The 16,422-nt window shown below is 37.3% G+C and overlaps 1 protein-coding gene across 7 annotated transcripts in view; it reads right to left on the reverse strand.

Annotated features, from left to right (window-relative positions):
• SIPA1L1 (signal induced proliferation associated 1 like 1) overlaps positions 1–16,422 on the reverse strand; it is a 206,277-nt gene that overhangs the window by 35,104 nt on the left and 154,751 nt on the right. For all 7 annotated transcript variants that reach the window (XM_042048147.1, XM_042048146.1, XM_042048142.1 and 4 more), the window contains 5 exons: positions 14,059–14,162; positions 12,713–12,870; positions 8,545–9,121; positions 7,168–7,442; positions 3,359–3,634 (listed from right to left, as the gene is read on the reverse strand). In XM_042048147.1, coding sequence (XP_041904081.1) covers positions 3,359–3,634; positions 7,168–7,442; positions 8,545–9,121; positions 12,713–12,870; positions 14,059–14,162 — 1,390 coding nt within the window. The remainder of the gene's footprint in view (positions 1–3,358; positions 3,635–7,167; positions 7,443–8,544; positions 9,122–12,712; positions 12,871–14,058; positions 14,163–16,422) is intronic.

The raw sequence follows: 16,422 nt of genomic DNA on the forward strand, positions 1-16,422 counted from the left end.
AAAAAAAAAACAAGCTCTATGATTACATGTTCTCCAATAACATTAGCTCTGGTTTACTTCACACGTATGTGGTTTATTGTTTTTTTTTGTTTTTTTCCTTAACATATCCTTCTGATATTCATTCTGGGTTATAGGCTATATAGTATCCCATGTGGATTAATTAATATAGTGAAATAACATGTAACGTGGGATTTATTAAATTTGTATTATTAGATTTTTCAGTCTTAATATTGCAGTAACATTAGAGATTTATTTTAAGATTTATAAAGTTTTGGGTTGTTTTTCCTGCCTACAAATACCCACCCACATCAATAATGGCTACATTCAAGGATCCAGGATACTGTGAAAACCAGGGAGAATAAGCTAAGAAGTTGGATATATAAAGGCAATCCAAATAAAGAAAATTTAAGTACTCTGTTGGTTAGACACAGGACTGGGCATTTGTCTGCCTTCTCAGAATGAGGGATTGTCAAGCAACTTACTCTCCCGCTTACAATAGCAGCCTCCATGGGGAGACGATGTTTTGATGAATATGAAGTGAAATCCTCCTGTTCTCAAGACTGGCAATGCAGATTTTATTTATTTCTAACATATTTAAATGGGCTAAAGGGAGTAAAGCACAGCAGAGCACCATCACTGCTGCCTGCACCAAAAACATGCACAGATTCCAGCACCTCCCCCTCAGTGTTCTTTAGGGTAAATATGAAAGCTAGTGGTGAAACACTAAATTAGACAGTAGTTAAGAGGGCCATGAAAATCCCATCTTTGTTGATTTTAAGACTTTACACAATAAGAAGTATCTGAGCTTCCTGAAAAACAAAGCTTTCTTTTACCATGTAGAGAAAAGACAAACAAGTCTTGCAGTGAGCTTATTGTTGGGGTTTTTCTCCCTCCAGTATTTCTTTAAAATTACAAAAATGTATTTCTTCACTAACTGGAAAGACATTAGCTGCTGCTGCCTGTTCCGAGCTTCCCTTCCCCCTCCCCAAGACAAGCCAGGACTTGCCTCTGCCATGTGCTCCTTTGTTCCAAGCACGGGCAAAACCAAATGTAACTCAAACTCTTTAGCAGGGTCTGATTGGCCGGTCACCCCTGGTCTGCCCCCAGTCCTCCCCTTTCCCCTTCTCCGAATAAAAGAAGGACCCGAGAGTGGGCCCACCCTCTTTGGCTTTGCAATCCTTCTGCGAACATCTGTGTGTCTGTCTCTGTTTGAAAGCTTCTTCTAATTGCAGGAATTCGGCAAACCGAAGGCTATATTTCTCCCTCTTTGCTTCTGCTGGTGGTATCAGCTTTGCAGCTACCATTTGGCGCTTTCAGAGCTACTGAAATGCCGGATTGCCCGTGCTACCTCTCTAGGCTGCCCGAGGCTTTCCAAGGCATTGAACTACGAGCCTAGCCGGTAAAAAGATGTGAGCATTTCCACAATTAACCGTATGCAACTGATGATATATTTAAACTTGATTCACCCAAGACTAACATGTTTAGCAGACCAGAAAGATGAGAAAAGACATTTTTCAGGCATCTGGAAAAATTCCCAGTGAAATTTAAAAGCTACTTTGATATTATACTTTTAAGGGTGAAAGATCCAATAGAAGAACCCTTTTTGAATAATAATAAAAAGAACACTAAAAGAATGCTTAGAGAAGAAAAAAAAAAAAACCAGCTACATGCCCTGAAAATGAAGAAAATGAAAAGTCAAAGTTTCACTTTTTGAAAACAAATACTGACTAAGAATATGTAACTTTCACTTTGCAAACATTTATCAGGTCATAACACCCCTCTCGAAGCCTCTAGAGACTGGATAAATCTTGAATGCCTTAGGTGTGTGATGCCTGCATACCACTTTACACACAAGGAACACATAGTTGTTAATACCCCTCTCTCCAGACAGCCAAAGGCTCGCTCTTCGACACCAGCCAACCTGAGACTCCACCTAAGCTCTCTGGTTAATACCATGATGAGATGGAAGTGTCTGAAAAAACCAGCAACTCAACAGAATCTGATGCTCTGTCACTGCCTTAAGCTTTTCCCAGATATTACTATGCCTTCTGAATGACATAAGGAGATTGTACAGCACTGGAGAGAGCAGAAAACCCCATCAGCTCAGCTGCTATTCCTTCCAGTTCAGCATCTGCCTGTCTTCAACTCTAACAGGCAGATACGGCCTGATGCAATTTTTATGTTGGTCTAAATATATCATCAGAGAGACAAGTCCAGCATTTCACTGGCTTCTGCAACTTGTTTTAACAGATAATCTAGTCAGGTTGTCTGTGAAATTATTAGTGCCTTCAGTGTTGTGAATTTTTTTTCCAACTCCCACAGATGGGAGCTTTTAAAGTATATATTTAAGCAAAAGAAAGTAAGAAAATTAAGTCCTTAGCAACCATTGTAATTTGAAACAAGGAATCCAACACAGGAGTTTCAATTTCACCTTGGTGGTTTCTTGGTCTTGGCTGTACCATCTTTGAACATGTTTTTTCATCCCCAGTTCTTCAGGACGTGAAAAAGATTTTAAGTTGTTTCATTAAAACTCTTTTACATTTTCTACAATATGCATCTTATTGCCACTGCTTCATATTTTTCATCCACATAAAGATGATCAGAAACTATCTAAAGCTTTTTTTCCCCTAAGGAATTGTCCAAAATAAGAAATACAAGCTATTAACTTGTTCCCCTCCACAGATCTCACTGCAGATGCAGAGACAGATTTGTATAAATAATCAAAACAATGAGTGTTCATTCAAACGCTATCAAATATTTTTCCAAGAAAGAATGAAAATACTGTGATGTGGTGGACCTGATACTTTTATCTTAATAATCACCTTCTTGTTTAAAGAACTCAAAATAACAAAAAACCCCAAACCACCCTTAGAACAATTTCTCCTCTAGCCTAAAATGTCTAAGCACTTCCTAATCAGATAAATTTGCTTTCTGTACTAGTCAGAATTCTCCTGCTAAAAACTGTGTCGGATACTATTTCTGCCTTGGGTGCTTTAGGCGATTCCACCAAGCCTATGAACAAGATAAATTTCTGATTTACTTTTTCAAAATGCAGTTGTTCATGAACATTTAGCTCTAAAACTTTGACTGTAACTCATTTAAAACTTAAATAACAATACAGCAGTTTCAGAATACCATCCAACACAGGGAGGCATCCCAGAATACTTCGTTCTGTGGTTAATCATGCCAGGAAAGGTATTTCCTTTTGGCTACTGTTTCACTCATAGTCATGCTGTCTTTTGCCTAATGAAAGCCATGATTAAAAGCAGTCTTCAGATACTTAGATAAAACTCCTGTGTATTTTTCCAGGCAAGATTCAGAGCAGCAATGAAAAGCCATTTGTGAAGAAGACACATACCTCCGGCTCTCCAACGGGCGCCCGTCACTAGAGATGCTTCGGGGAATGTTGGCTCGTTCTGTGGGTGGCATTTTTCCTTCTCCTTTTCCAGAGCTAATCCTAGATGGTACTGGACTTTGGATTTGAGATGGTCCTTGAGCCACATGAGGTCCCTGTCCTTTGCTCGCATTTCGCTGCCATTTATTATTATTTCTGAAGGGAAATTTGAATTCATATGACATTCCTTCATTCACTTTGTACTCCATCACTGGCATACGGTAGTTTTCTGAAGAACTCCTGGAAATGAAGAAATGTAATATGCAGCTATAAAAAATTTTAAAAAATATATCCTGTTCACAATAAGAGAAATCTGAAGACAGAAGCTGAATCAATTATATGAAAGTATGAGATTTTTCTTTTTAGAAACATGTATTTAACAAATTTTAGAAGGCCCACGCAAGAAAAAGGACTGGTGATGGTGAGAGTCTGTCTCTTCGTCCTGGAGAGTGATCCACAACAGACTACCATGGAATCTGCCTTGTTGGCCTTGCCCCTGATTCTTACCCGCTAACAACCCTGTTGTCACCATCATTAAGCCCTAGACAATCAAACACTTCGTAACCCAATGCCTCTCCTTGTCTATCCCTTCAGAAGAGTTTATAGCCATCCATTGCAGCATTCCAGCTGGTCAAGCTGATACTCTTCATCTAATTACTGGGCTATAAAAGCTAAAAAGATATCTTAGAAGGGTATCTCCCCTTCTTAATTTAAAAAACCATGGGCTTTAGAACTTACCTGCACCCAGACAAATAAGACCTGAAATGTTTGGTCTTTTTGAGACATACCTTTTTCTGATGCACAGACATTAAAAGACAAGAGTCACATGAAATAAGGTACTAACTATAAACATCTTTGGCTTTGGAGTGCCTTGGTTGATAAATCTGCACATTGTGAAAAGACTTGCTAGAAACTGTAGATGCCAAACCCAAAAGCTGCCCATTGCTTTCTGGGGAATAGCACAGCATAAAGATTGGACTAGAACAGGGCATAAGCTAATGCAGTCTACATAAGAAGCAAGGCAAACTTCTGCGTACAATGACGTATTTGGAAACAAGATGTGATCTTCAGCTTCAGAAAGGATAATTTTGGCATTTCTCTTGACAAATGTACATATCTCTGAGTGAATACTAAGTGAATATTTTTAATCATGATTACTTTATCAACATACATCACTCTCTAAAGCAAAGAAAAATAAAAAATCAGTGCAAAACTTTGAACCCAAAGCTCTTCCTCTAAGCAATTACACCATTGGGGTGAGAAATATCAGTACCTCTTCCCTGCAAAAACAAAAATCAAGACAGAACTTGTTATCTGGCTACACTGACATAAGCAAGTTGTGGAGTCTAACAGGAACAGACAAAGTGAAACAGTCAGTGCTGAGGTCTTGCTGCCCACAATATACTCATTTTGTGGTTTTACTTTGGTCTACCTTCTAGTCTTGATGTCTAAATTAAATCATCAGTTGGAAGGCACAAGGTGAGCTTCTGAAGCGCATGTAGTTCATCTGAAAGTCTCCCAGGCCACTCTGATGTGATCCACTGCATGGTAGACAAGGATGATCAGGAAATAAGGCCACTCCTGACTGAACTACAGTATTGATAGCCTTCATTTTTTCTTTTCTCTTCGTATTTTATTCTCTGCTGTTCTTTCCCTAGTGTTTATGTACTTAGTTTGGGTTTCTCTTTTTTTACCCCCAATGTAATTACAGTTTAACAAGCAGGAATGCACAATTTCCTCTTGATGCTGTGTCCTTAGCTTCACGGTCAGCAATCAGTCCACTAAATGAGTTCAGTGGCAGTGTTTTAATAACCATGGTTTAGTAGAGATTGAACCATAACAAGGCCTTCCTCTGCGTAGGGCATGAGAACATGAATTGGGGTCTTTGGATATATTTTTGCATCTCCTACTGACCTTGTACATGTGCCTGTTGCCAAGTTAGCTTATCTAACTGCACCCTGATCTTCCTCCAGCTTCATGCCAATCAATTTCTTAGAATAGGGACTGCTTCCCATAGGAATGTAGTATTCCAAGCAGAACAGATCTTCATTTTAGTTAAGGTCTGCAGAAGTTACTGTAGTAGAAATACTCAGTGACCTCCAGAGGACACAACAAAAGGACTCCGACTGCAGAAAACTGACTGCCAAAAGAAAAACCGCTTTGTGCAAATATTTAACTGTAGTCTCTAGTAATAGATGTAGGATAGCTACAAATTCAAGACACAGTTCTTGAACCTTTATGATTCTGGATAGAGCAAATGGGGGGATCAAGAGTTGCTTTATGGAATTTTATAACTAGCAATAACCCACCATGAACATTTGCTCACTACAAGGCAACAACAAAACTCTGATACTGAGTACAGTATTTCAAAAAGTGCAGTCATTTCTCTTACTGTTATGGGTTTGGATACGCTAAAAGTAAGCCTGGTTTTGGCTGTACTTAATTTAGTTCAGAAATAATAGGATCTGTGCTTTCCACACTGATTTTTCTGCTCTAATCCTTTCACGATGATTGCAGCTAAACTTTCCATTTGCTCGGGCTGCTAAATACTGCACAAAAGCTTTCCAAATACCTCATGAGTGACCTTATGCCACTGCTCATTTTAATCCCTGACATGTATTCAATTTTCCACTGACAACTAAAGGACAAATAAAACTCCTTTTCTCTCTGCTCCTCTTTTCCTAGCATTTACAAAAGGAGTTCATGTTGCTTACAGTAAAAACAAACACAGATTTTTCTCTTATACAAGTACCAGGTCTTTTCTCAGAAACATGATTTCATCTCAATATAATAAATGTGTTAAAGTTCAGCTCCAGTTTTAAGTATGCAAAGATTTAGCATATACCCCTACAAAGGTATTGACTGATTAAAAAACAGCAGTGCAAAATGCTCTCTCGATTTCTCACTCCAAGGAACCCTCTGAATTTTAGTAACTGTACTTGCTTCTCGGCAAACCTATCAGAAGCCTTCAGCTAGCCTGCAGGCAAATTTGTTCTATTAAACATCATCCAATTTTAATCATATAGCAGCATTTCTAGGATACGAATATAGGATGTCAGGAATGTGGGGATTAAACTTGGTGATGTGGCTGAAGGCTACAGACAACGCTGAGTTCATAAAAATTATAAAAGCTTTAGTGTGAATTCAGGAAAGATGGAGGGACTTAATGTCCAGTTTAAGAAAAAAACCACACATTACTGCTTATTTCTGATCAAGCAACATTTTTAAACTATAAAAACAGCACTATAATTGACATGAGCTTCAGGCTTAATACAGAGGGGAAGTGAGAGAGATGCAACAGGATTTCTGGAGTAAAAAAGAATTACCATTTGCAGCAATTTCTCCAGCCAGATCCATACCTTTGATAAACCCTTATCATTTACAGCCTTGCTTATTGTGAAAATAGAAGCATGTAAGTCTATTCCTAGCTTCCAAGAATTATATCCACAGGCATTATAAACTACCAACAAATGGGACAGCAGGCAGGAACATGTACGATCAATTTTGATGCATCCTAAACACACAATTATGACAAAAAAGTTGTTTGAATTCCATGTTAAATTCCATGGTTACATGAACTTCTTCACACATGGTATTCAATGAATATTTGGGGGGCATGGAGACGGAATATGGGCAGTTTTTCCTGCTCTCCTCTTCCAACCTGAAAATACTGGATGGTGTATCATAATTATACCATGTTTTTTTAGAGGCTAACACTCTGTGATGGTTCTTCCCACAAAACAAGATACAATTTCAGAGCTACTGCACAATACCTCCGTGGTGTGCAATCCTCATATGGAGGGACAATGACGACCTTCACTGTGACCGATGTCCTGAGCAGATCAATCATTTGCTCGTGGCTCAGGGTGGCCACGGCCACCTTGCAGATCTCCACCAGGCGGCTGCCCTGGCGCAGCCCTGCCTGCCACGCGTAGCCGTAGGGCTCCACGTCTGCCACAATGCCCTCATAGTTCACGTGGAAACCCAGCTGGCCCAGGCCATTCCTGCGCAGAGTCATCTCCACCGTTTCACAGCCCTTGGTCACAAGCTGGGAATTGGAATGAAGACAGCATTTAATGTATTGAGACACCTCCAGGGCTAAGAGAGGTTATGGGGGCTCCATTTTTGAACAATCAACCAACTCCCAAGGATAATGGTGGGACATGATCAAGGGATATATACTGCAGTCCTAGGTACGTAATCAGCTGAAATAGGTCTTGTTGCTCAAACCAATATTTTCAGTAGAATCTGGTTACTCAAGCTCTGCCTTGGAATTTTTACTGCAACCACAGGAATTTTAGAAGATACATGGCAGCACACAACAGAAAAACACATGGAGTTACACAAGCATCTCTGTCTTTTACACTTTAGTAACCAAAAACTATTCTCCATTTCTGGCTGTTTCAGGAAACTGCAAAATTACTTTTCAGTCTGAATGTGGTAGCGTGCAGCTACTAAGCACAGTAAACTGGCCAACTCTTCCATGTACCATGAGCATGAATACCATCAAGAGCAATTTAATAGGGCCTAGATTTCCTTTTTCTCTGGTTGTTACACAACTACAGTGGTGATATTACAGGAAAAAACAGTGAAATGTAGCGCATTCTTTCATAACTTAATTGAATATAAAATGAGCACAGACAGATGTTTTATAGGGAGATACCATGATTCACTGCATTTTTAGTTTATCACACACATTCAGAGAATATCTGAAGGTTGCGGTGGGGATTGGGACTGCACCCTGCTGGCAACATAATAAGTCAGTCTCAAAGATATTGCACATTCATTTGAAACAAGATACAGCAAGCCTATAAAACAGGGAAAGGGAAGGAAAACAAGAAGAAATAACATGACTCTTCTGTATTTGTTGTGTGGGAGCAACTTATGCATCTGAAGGACCTGGTCTTTTTAATGTATTAATACATTTTTCACACACACACACAACCAGCTGAGGCTGGCTGATATCTGATAAAAATGAAAGCAATATTGAAGTTCAAGAAATAAAAGCAGGGAAGTCCTTAAAAATTTCATTATAAACAATTGAAACAGTTTTAGGAATCCCAGGCATTATTTAAATTGAAGTTTAACTTGGCCAAGGGGTGAGAGGAGAGAGCAAAGAAGGGGAACCAAACAAGAGAACACATTCTAACCTCCAGCCTCTTGACGATCTCTTTGATGTCATCAATGTTGCTGATGAAGCTCTCCAAAGAAACACATTCACCTCTCTCATAGAATATTTTGATATTTGTGTCCGTTGAAGTCCACCCTATCACATCTCGACAGGAGCAATTGAACACCACGCTTTTTGTGTCCTGTTCAATGAGGACTACAAACTCATTAGAGATGCCTAGAAGACAGTCTATTTCCATACCCTTGCTGTAGTCTTTTGCATGGACACTCCAGACAATAGCACCAGAACTATAGATCTCTGCTCCTGGATAAGGCTTGGACTTTTCCTTCTTTTTTGAAGCAAGCGAGATGAAGGGGAACTTGCCGGAAGGGTCAATGGGTGTGTTGGTGACATTCTTCTCTGCCAAGTCTTTCAAGTACTCTTGCCGGGTCCTGGTGGCCATCGCACGGAACTTTTCTGATTTATGAGCAGCATTCTCTGCATTGATGACTTTGGCTAGTAAGAAGTCCCTGAACACATTTGATTTAGGAAATGTCACACCTTTTGGAATAGGTGGGCCAAAGGATGGTACATCTCTGGATCTTGTCACAGCAACACTAAATGAAATAAAAGAATAAGGAAGAAACACAGTGTTTCACTCTAGGCAAATTCAGCAGTTTTTGTTTACAGACAATACATTCCCTCAAATTTTCTCTTTTTTTTCTCAGCAATATGCCTAAATTTACATATTAATGTTGACAGAGTGGAGACTATGCCCCCCTTGCTGTAGAAACAGAAGGCCACTTTTTTGCATATATGCATTTTTGAGTCGTTCCCAGTACCACAGCTTAAAAAGAGCTTCAAGTACAAAACTGTAGGGTTTTTTTTTTATAAAGTAATCCCTCATGTATGGCAGTTCTGAATTTTGTTTGGTTTTGGTATAAAAAGAAACTTTCTAACTCACACTATTTAAAAGGCTAGCTTAGAATTTAGCTACTTAATGCTGAAAGGCTCATCTGAAAGTAATGCCAAGTGTACGATCAAGACTAGAAATAGAGTTTAAATGAACACATTAAAAAGATAAAGGCAATGAAGTCATCTCACAAGGCCAGTTCTGCTGTGAAAATCATCTGGTGTCTGAATGCATGTATACATCCCACTACTGTTTAAGTTTTACATTTCTGGACTGAAAAACCTCACTAGCTGATATTGCATACCCTTGATAGAAGACTACTCCAAAAATACCAGAAATAAACTCCTGAAAAGTTCAGATACACAGCAGAAACAGATACTTTGTTTTTCAACGCTTCCTTTTAGTTTCTGTACCAAGTGATGGACCAAGAATAAGACTGCCTTAGGCAACAGGGGCCAGCTTAGCTATTCTCAATTGCCAATTCTCTTTTAATATAGATCAGATGCGAGTTGTTTGGAACCACTGAAGATTTGACATTCCAATCCAGTATCATTCACTTGGCAACCTGTCCTAAGAGACTGACAACTCTACTTCGATAGTTTTGTGACAAGAAATGTTCCAACAGTTCAAATAGAATTTACCACATATCCGTAACTAGATCTGAGAAAGCATTAACTAACTTTGGCCAAAATACCATGGTAATGGAAATAAAGAAGCATAGGATAAAACTTGATCACATTAGAAAAGTATGTGGTGTTTCACTTAGAACACTGGCTGGTATAATTTTCACGTTTTGATTTTATCTGAATTCTTAAACATAATCAGAGAAATTCCCCCAAAAAATCAGTAACTGAGATTTCAGAGTAAATCTTTTGAGGGGGGCATATAGGAACACCAAAAATAAAAATTAAGTCACTCAATCTATAACCATATCTTCTGGTTTTGAGTGGTAGGGTATTTTGTTCGTTTGTTTTGCTTTTGCTGTTCTGAGTTGCTTGGGGCATTTTTTCCTTTGGTTTTTTTTTGTTTGTTTGCTTGATTTTTTAATTATTATATATTCTGGCAACTGATATTGAAAGATGTCATTACTGTCATATTTCCTCCAAATACATGCCAGTATATCTCAAAGTATGCAACAGGGGGTGCTCATGAAGCAACTATCTGACTCATCTTTAGTGGTCCTGAAGGGTCTGTTACTAAGAAATGGAAACCTAAGTGTTAAACACAATTACTGGATGCAATGAAAACTGACCAGAAACTACCAGTAAGATTTTGTTTGGTTCAGTTTTCAATGTCATGGATCACAGGGATAAGAATTCAATCTTTAACACATGCTAGAGAAGTTTTCAGAAAGTGAGCAATGCTCAGAGATGCCAGACTTTTGAAATATTGTTTATCTTAGCTGGGAGGGAGAATCGCTCGCCAAGACAGTGCTTGACTTTATTCCTTTTATGTAGTTTTTAAACATAAATTCCAGTACGTTTTTATGCTATATGGTTTCCTGTTTTGTCTAGAATTACGAATCCATGAAACTGTTCCAAATAATTCAGTGAAAAAGAGGTCAAACTTACTTTGAAAAGTTTCCTAGAAAAACTTTTCATAATAGAATTCTACAAATTTAAATCAAGGGTTTGCACTGAGAGGACAGAAAACGAAAATATTTCAATCTTAAAGACAGTACAGAGAACATACAATGTTCTGGTCGTCTTGTGTATCAAAATGAACACTGACATTCTCCCAACTATTCTTCCTACTTGTTTCCCCTCCCCTTAAAATTTGAGCCTGTACCAACACTAAGCCAAAATTACTATTAAGTAACCAGTGAGGTTCCAGCCCTTGTAGTTGTAAACACTTGAAAAATTAGGTGATTCAGGAGTCTGAAGGTCAAAAACAGAACACTCAGATACTTAAATTTATTACAGTTTAGCAAGCATAAATCTTTCCCATGCCTTTTAAAAGGAAGAAATATATGCAGTCATATTACTTGAAGTAACAGACCAAAGCAGATCTATGTTTTAATATGTAATTCAAGTGTAAAATGCATCTGCAGCCCTTGTGGATGCATTTCGTACCTTCCCTTTGCTTCAAAATCATTTTTGGGGATAAGGATAAGGCCTGAAACATATGTCTAAGAGTTTAAGAACAAGCTGTGTTCACATAAATTATGCAACAGTTGAGTATTTCAATAAGCTGCCTGAAAATGAGTATCAACACAAACATTCCTAGTCCAGGAGAGTTAATACATGTACAAAGCTCAGCATCAATTTCAGAAATGCTCTGTGAACTTCACCAAAAACTTCTGAGGAGAGAAAAGCCTTTAAACCTTCTATATGTACTTGAAAACAATGAATACACCAACTCAGACACTGCAGTCTTAGATTTTTCTCTAAATAAGCACTTGCCTTAATAAAATACTTACGTGAATATTTGTATTTCAGTAAAAACAAGGTAATTCTAAGGCTACCTCATTTCAAGATACATGCTCTAAATCCATTGCTCTGACATTTCATATCTTAAGTTAAAAGGCTTTATAGAAGTTTTCTGAGATCAGTCAACATTAAAAAATGAAAATACCTTAAGAGTTCACTATATAACAAAGGTAAGAACTTTCACTGATAGTAAAAAGAAGTGTAACTCAAAAACATTATTTCTATATGCTTGCAACTTAGTTTAAAAATTCTACTAGTAGGAATCTCCTCTTGCAATTCTTTATTATATGTTACTATCAATTACCATTTTCTATTTTAATCATATTGACTTTAAAGTCACATTAAGACTTGATTTTTTCCTGCACAATCCTCTGTCATTTCTGTGTTGGACTGACATAAGACATGAAGATATTTCAGAGAGCTTAGCTTCTTCCTGAAAGGCTAAGTCACACTTTTTAACTGTCTTAATTTCAAAAATGGAGCATAACCTCAGATAACCAAATTAATTGAGCAAAAACTGGAGTGTTTTTTTTCCTTTGTTCTATTTCTTTCAATGTAAAAATATTCTTCTAGCATATTCTTAATGAAGAAAAGGAAGTGAGAAGGCAATTTTAAAATAATCTCCAAGTGCTTGATACGCACGTGTGTGCGCTCACATCTGACAGTAGCAGTCTCCTCACTGGGCGTGTTTCATTTACATGTCTGTATGTGTCTATTTACTTACTAAAAGTGTTTGAAATGCACATGACTCAAAACCTCCCTGCCCCTCATCTTTCACTACGTTTCCCTACTGAGAATTTCAGAGAAGAATGCCAGCTGCCTTTGCACTCCAATTCCATGTTTTCAGCGAATCCAGCAACAGTTACCTGTAACAAACACTGTCAGTGCAGGGACTGTGCACTCTCACGATGACAAAGACGTGCTGGAAGTGGGATCGAATGTTCTTTGGGCTGAATGGTTGTGCTCCAGGCTCCTGGAAAACTATTGTCACAATATCATTTCCAATATGTCGTTTTCTCAGAAGCTTTAATGGGAAAAAAAAAAGAAAATGGAAAAAAAACCCCATAGGTTAAAACACAGACTTTACATAAATTTCCAATTATTTACTTCTCAATATTATAAACTACTATTGCTCAATTTCTTTCCCCAAGTGATACTTCAAGCTGAAAATTGAACAACTGAGGATATATATAACAAGTACCAGAATTAGTTAATAAATTAGTTAACAAATTTCAGGCATGGTTGTTTTCATAAGAATTTCATTTTTATATGTAGCATAGATGGTGAACTTAAAAGGGAAACTTATAAGCTAAACAAAGGGGAAAAACAACAAATTCTGTTAGTATCGAGAGTAATCAGTGATACATGGAAGCAGGAAAACATCCCCCATTTCACACATTTTTACAAGCCAATGGTAGGTTCTATTTCAAGTTGAAAATAGCTGTCATTGTCCTTAAGACACACTACAAATAATGTCCCGGTAGGCTTCTTTCAGTAAATACAAGACTACAGTACAAGAGAAGGTAAGCTACAAAACAGTAGAACATTTAGTGTACAAAAGCAAACTAAAAAGAATTCTATGTTAGCTTTTATTGTAAAATGAAAATCTCTATTTTAGTTGCAGAAGTACAAAGCATCATTCCTAGAATAAAATGCATATCCATCATACAAAACAATATGGATTAGTGTTTAACAACAGCAGGTACTTCAGTGTGACAAAGGAGTTCAGCCTAAATAGTATAACACAGTTAAAAAAAAAAAAAGGGGAAATAAAGGATCTTGATAGAAGGATTTTGACTCATGTATTCTTGGGTAGGGCACTGGCCCACCCACTCATTATCTCTGTGCATATTAGAATTTGCTGAACACAATCCCTAAAGGGCAGTTGACTTAGCTGTAGGAGGTTTAAAATAATTGAAAATCATCAGGTACACTGTGGTCCTTCTGACACGTGCTAATGACATCATTGCATACTATTTACATCAAAGTAATGCATAATTAAACAGAAAACCAATAAATAGTCCAATGGAGAAAAATCTGTGATGTACCTACCAGTCATCTACTTTGCTCATCTCCCTGACACAGAGATGGCCACTTTTGATTCCTTAAGTGTCTTTTTGCTAGTAACAAATAAAAGTTGTCATAAATACTCAAGAGTTCATCTCCTTTTGAGGAGGAGGAAAAATTTCTAAATAGGCATAGCCCATCTTACCTGTTGTTTGTTGTTTGGAGTATATGGCAACATCGTAGAAACATGGAACATGATTTCATAGTCCTTGTATGTTGTGTATAGAGAGTGAGTACCTGTTGAATCAGCTGCAGTTAAAGAAGACAAAACAAAAGCATTATTTAAAAAAAAAATTAAAATTAGGTTTCATTATTATTAAAAAAAAATCAGCCAAGACAAGAATTCTTATTCATCCTCAATCCTAGCTGACATATCAGCAAGTAAGAACTTGTTCAGAGTTTATTCACCTGCCAAAGAAAATGTCGCATAAAGAGAACCTGTGCACTTTTGCACACTTTTCCCAAAAAAAATTGTTAGGAATAGGGAATTTATACCAGAAGACCCTGAAGAAAGCCTACTTAAGCATAAATAGTGACAACAAAGTCTGACATAATTTTCAAGTACCACCCAGTATCTTCGAATGAAAATGAACTGTAAGGAATGTGAAAAGGACTTCAGAAAGGAAGGCAGACAGATACTGAAAATGAGTACCATGAGCTCATGCATAATTAAACAGCAAAGGACCTATAACCCACCATAAAAACAGGATGAGTTCTCTTAAGCAGAAATATCAGGACTTGAAATTAACCATAATGAAATCAGGCAACACCTTCACTAGAACAGCTGCTTTATGGACAGGTACAGTCAAAACCCCAAATAGGATGCCAACATGCTTATAACCGATGATGGAAAAAGCCCACAAAAATGACATTATGATGCTGGTATATTAATCTAAGGTAATCTCACCTGTTTTGAGTTCTGGCCACCCTATTTTAAAAGTTACAGAAGAAAGAGAAGGGATCCAGAAACAGGCCACAGAAATAATTACATGTGGATGGAGAGATTTCCATGTGGAGAGAAAATGATAAAAACTAGGATTATGAAGTTTAGAAAGGAAAAAAGAAGAGGGGGCTATTACTCAGTTTACAAAGTGTTGGTTGAAAACAACACTTGATTAGAATTGTGAACTTGTTTTCACTTTCTTTCACTCTAAAAAAAAGTGACCTTGAGAAATGTTTCATTAATTTAAGTGGTAACACATTTAAAGACAAAATAGTGAGTATATTCTATTAAATACAACTTCTGCCCACAGTGCAAAAAGCCTGCTTTCAAACACAATTTGAAAAATAACTAGCTTTATATATGGAAAAAAGCATCCTGGCTATTTGAAGTTATATATAAACATGCTACCAAATTATATAATCCCAGCTATTTATAACAATGCGTTTTAAAAAGCTTTTATGAACTATATCTTGGAGTTTTTATTAGCAGAGAGATCATGTTACTAAGAAGACAACAGATCTGAGATCTGTGATGCATTTACAGTAACATAAATATACAGTTTATTTACCCAGATTTTGAGAAGTTTGTTTCCTGTCAGATTCAGAATAATAAAATGGAGGTAGCTTTACCACAAATGAAACACAAAATAATCTGTAAAATGAAATTGAAAGTTTTCTGTATTATAGCCACATAGAGATCTTGCACTTCTAAATCACTTATCTAGAATAAAAAGGGAATTAGAAATAAAAGATTCCTACAATCTTTAAAAAAAAAAAAAAGTAATTCTCAGTTAATGTTTCAAGGAGACTGGGCTCTCTTTTCCAGAACTCAACACTGCCAGTAGGATAAACCAGTTAACTGCTAAGTTTTTTTCTTTTTAATGCTAATTAGAAGAGCAGGACAGCTGAAAGGGGATCATTTCATCTTGCACTGTGTTCACAGCAGCCTCTGTCCTCTGCCTGATCATTGCAGTGCACACCCAAGGAGGCAGATGCACCCAAAAGTCACTTAAACATCAACATAACTTCATAACAGCTTCATCTGTTGAACTGTAAATACACTGATTTGTATATCATCTTTTAGAAATAGAGCATACAAAAATATTACAAATAATTGGAAAGGGGGAGGAGCAGGTGCAAAGAGATAGGGAAGTGAGACAGGGAAAGGCAGGCCCCAAAAGGTATTGGGGGACTAGAACAAAGCAATTCTGGCAAAAATATGCTAGAACACCTACATATTTAAGCTAGATTTCCAACTTTGCTGGCAGGATTTAATTTTAGGCAGAAAAAAGTTTTCTGAGAACAGCACTGATTCTGCAAACTAAATAATCAGACTACAATCCAAATGACACGTTCCATAATTTCAATTATTTCCAAGGACTTTACAGTTTAAATCTCTCCTAGTCAAATCCAGCTACCAATAGAAGTCCACACCCACTACAGACTGTGCATCTCTCACCATTCAGATTTTTAAAAGTCCAGAATACTGTTCCTGAAGTACACCACCATAATTACAGGTGTTTGCTTTAAATCGAATCACAGCTATTGCAATAAAATCCAAGACTGT

This window comes from Corvus kubaryi, unplaced genomic scaffold (genome assembly GCF_017639235.1).
Source record: "Corvus kubaryi isolate FWS band 111438036 unplaced genomic scaffold, C.kubaryi_AGA036_p1.0 66, whole genome shotgun sequence".
Classification (NCBI taxonomy): Eukaryota; Metazoa; Chordata; class Aves; order Passeriformes; family Corvidae; genus Corvus; species Corvus kubaryi.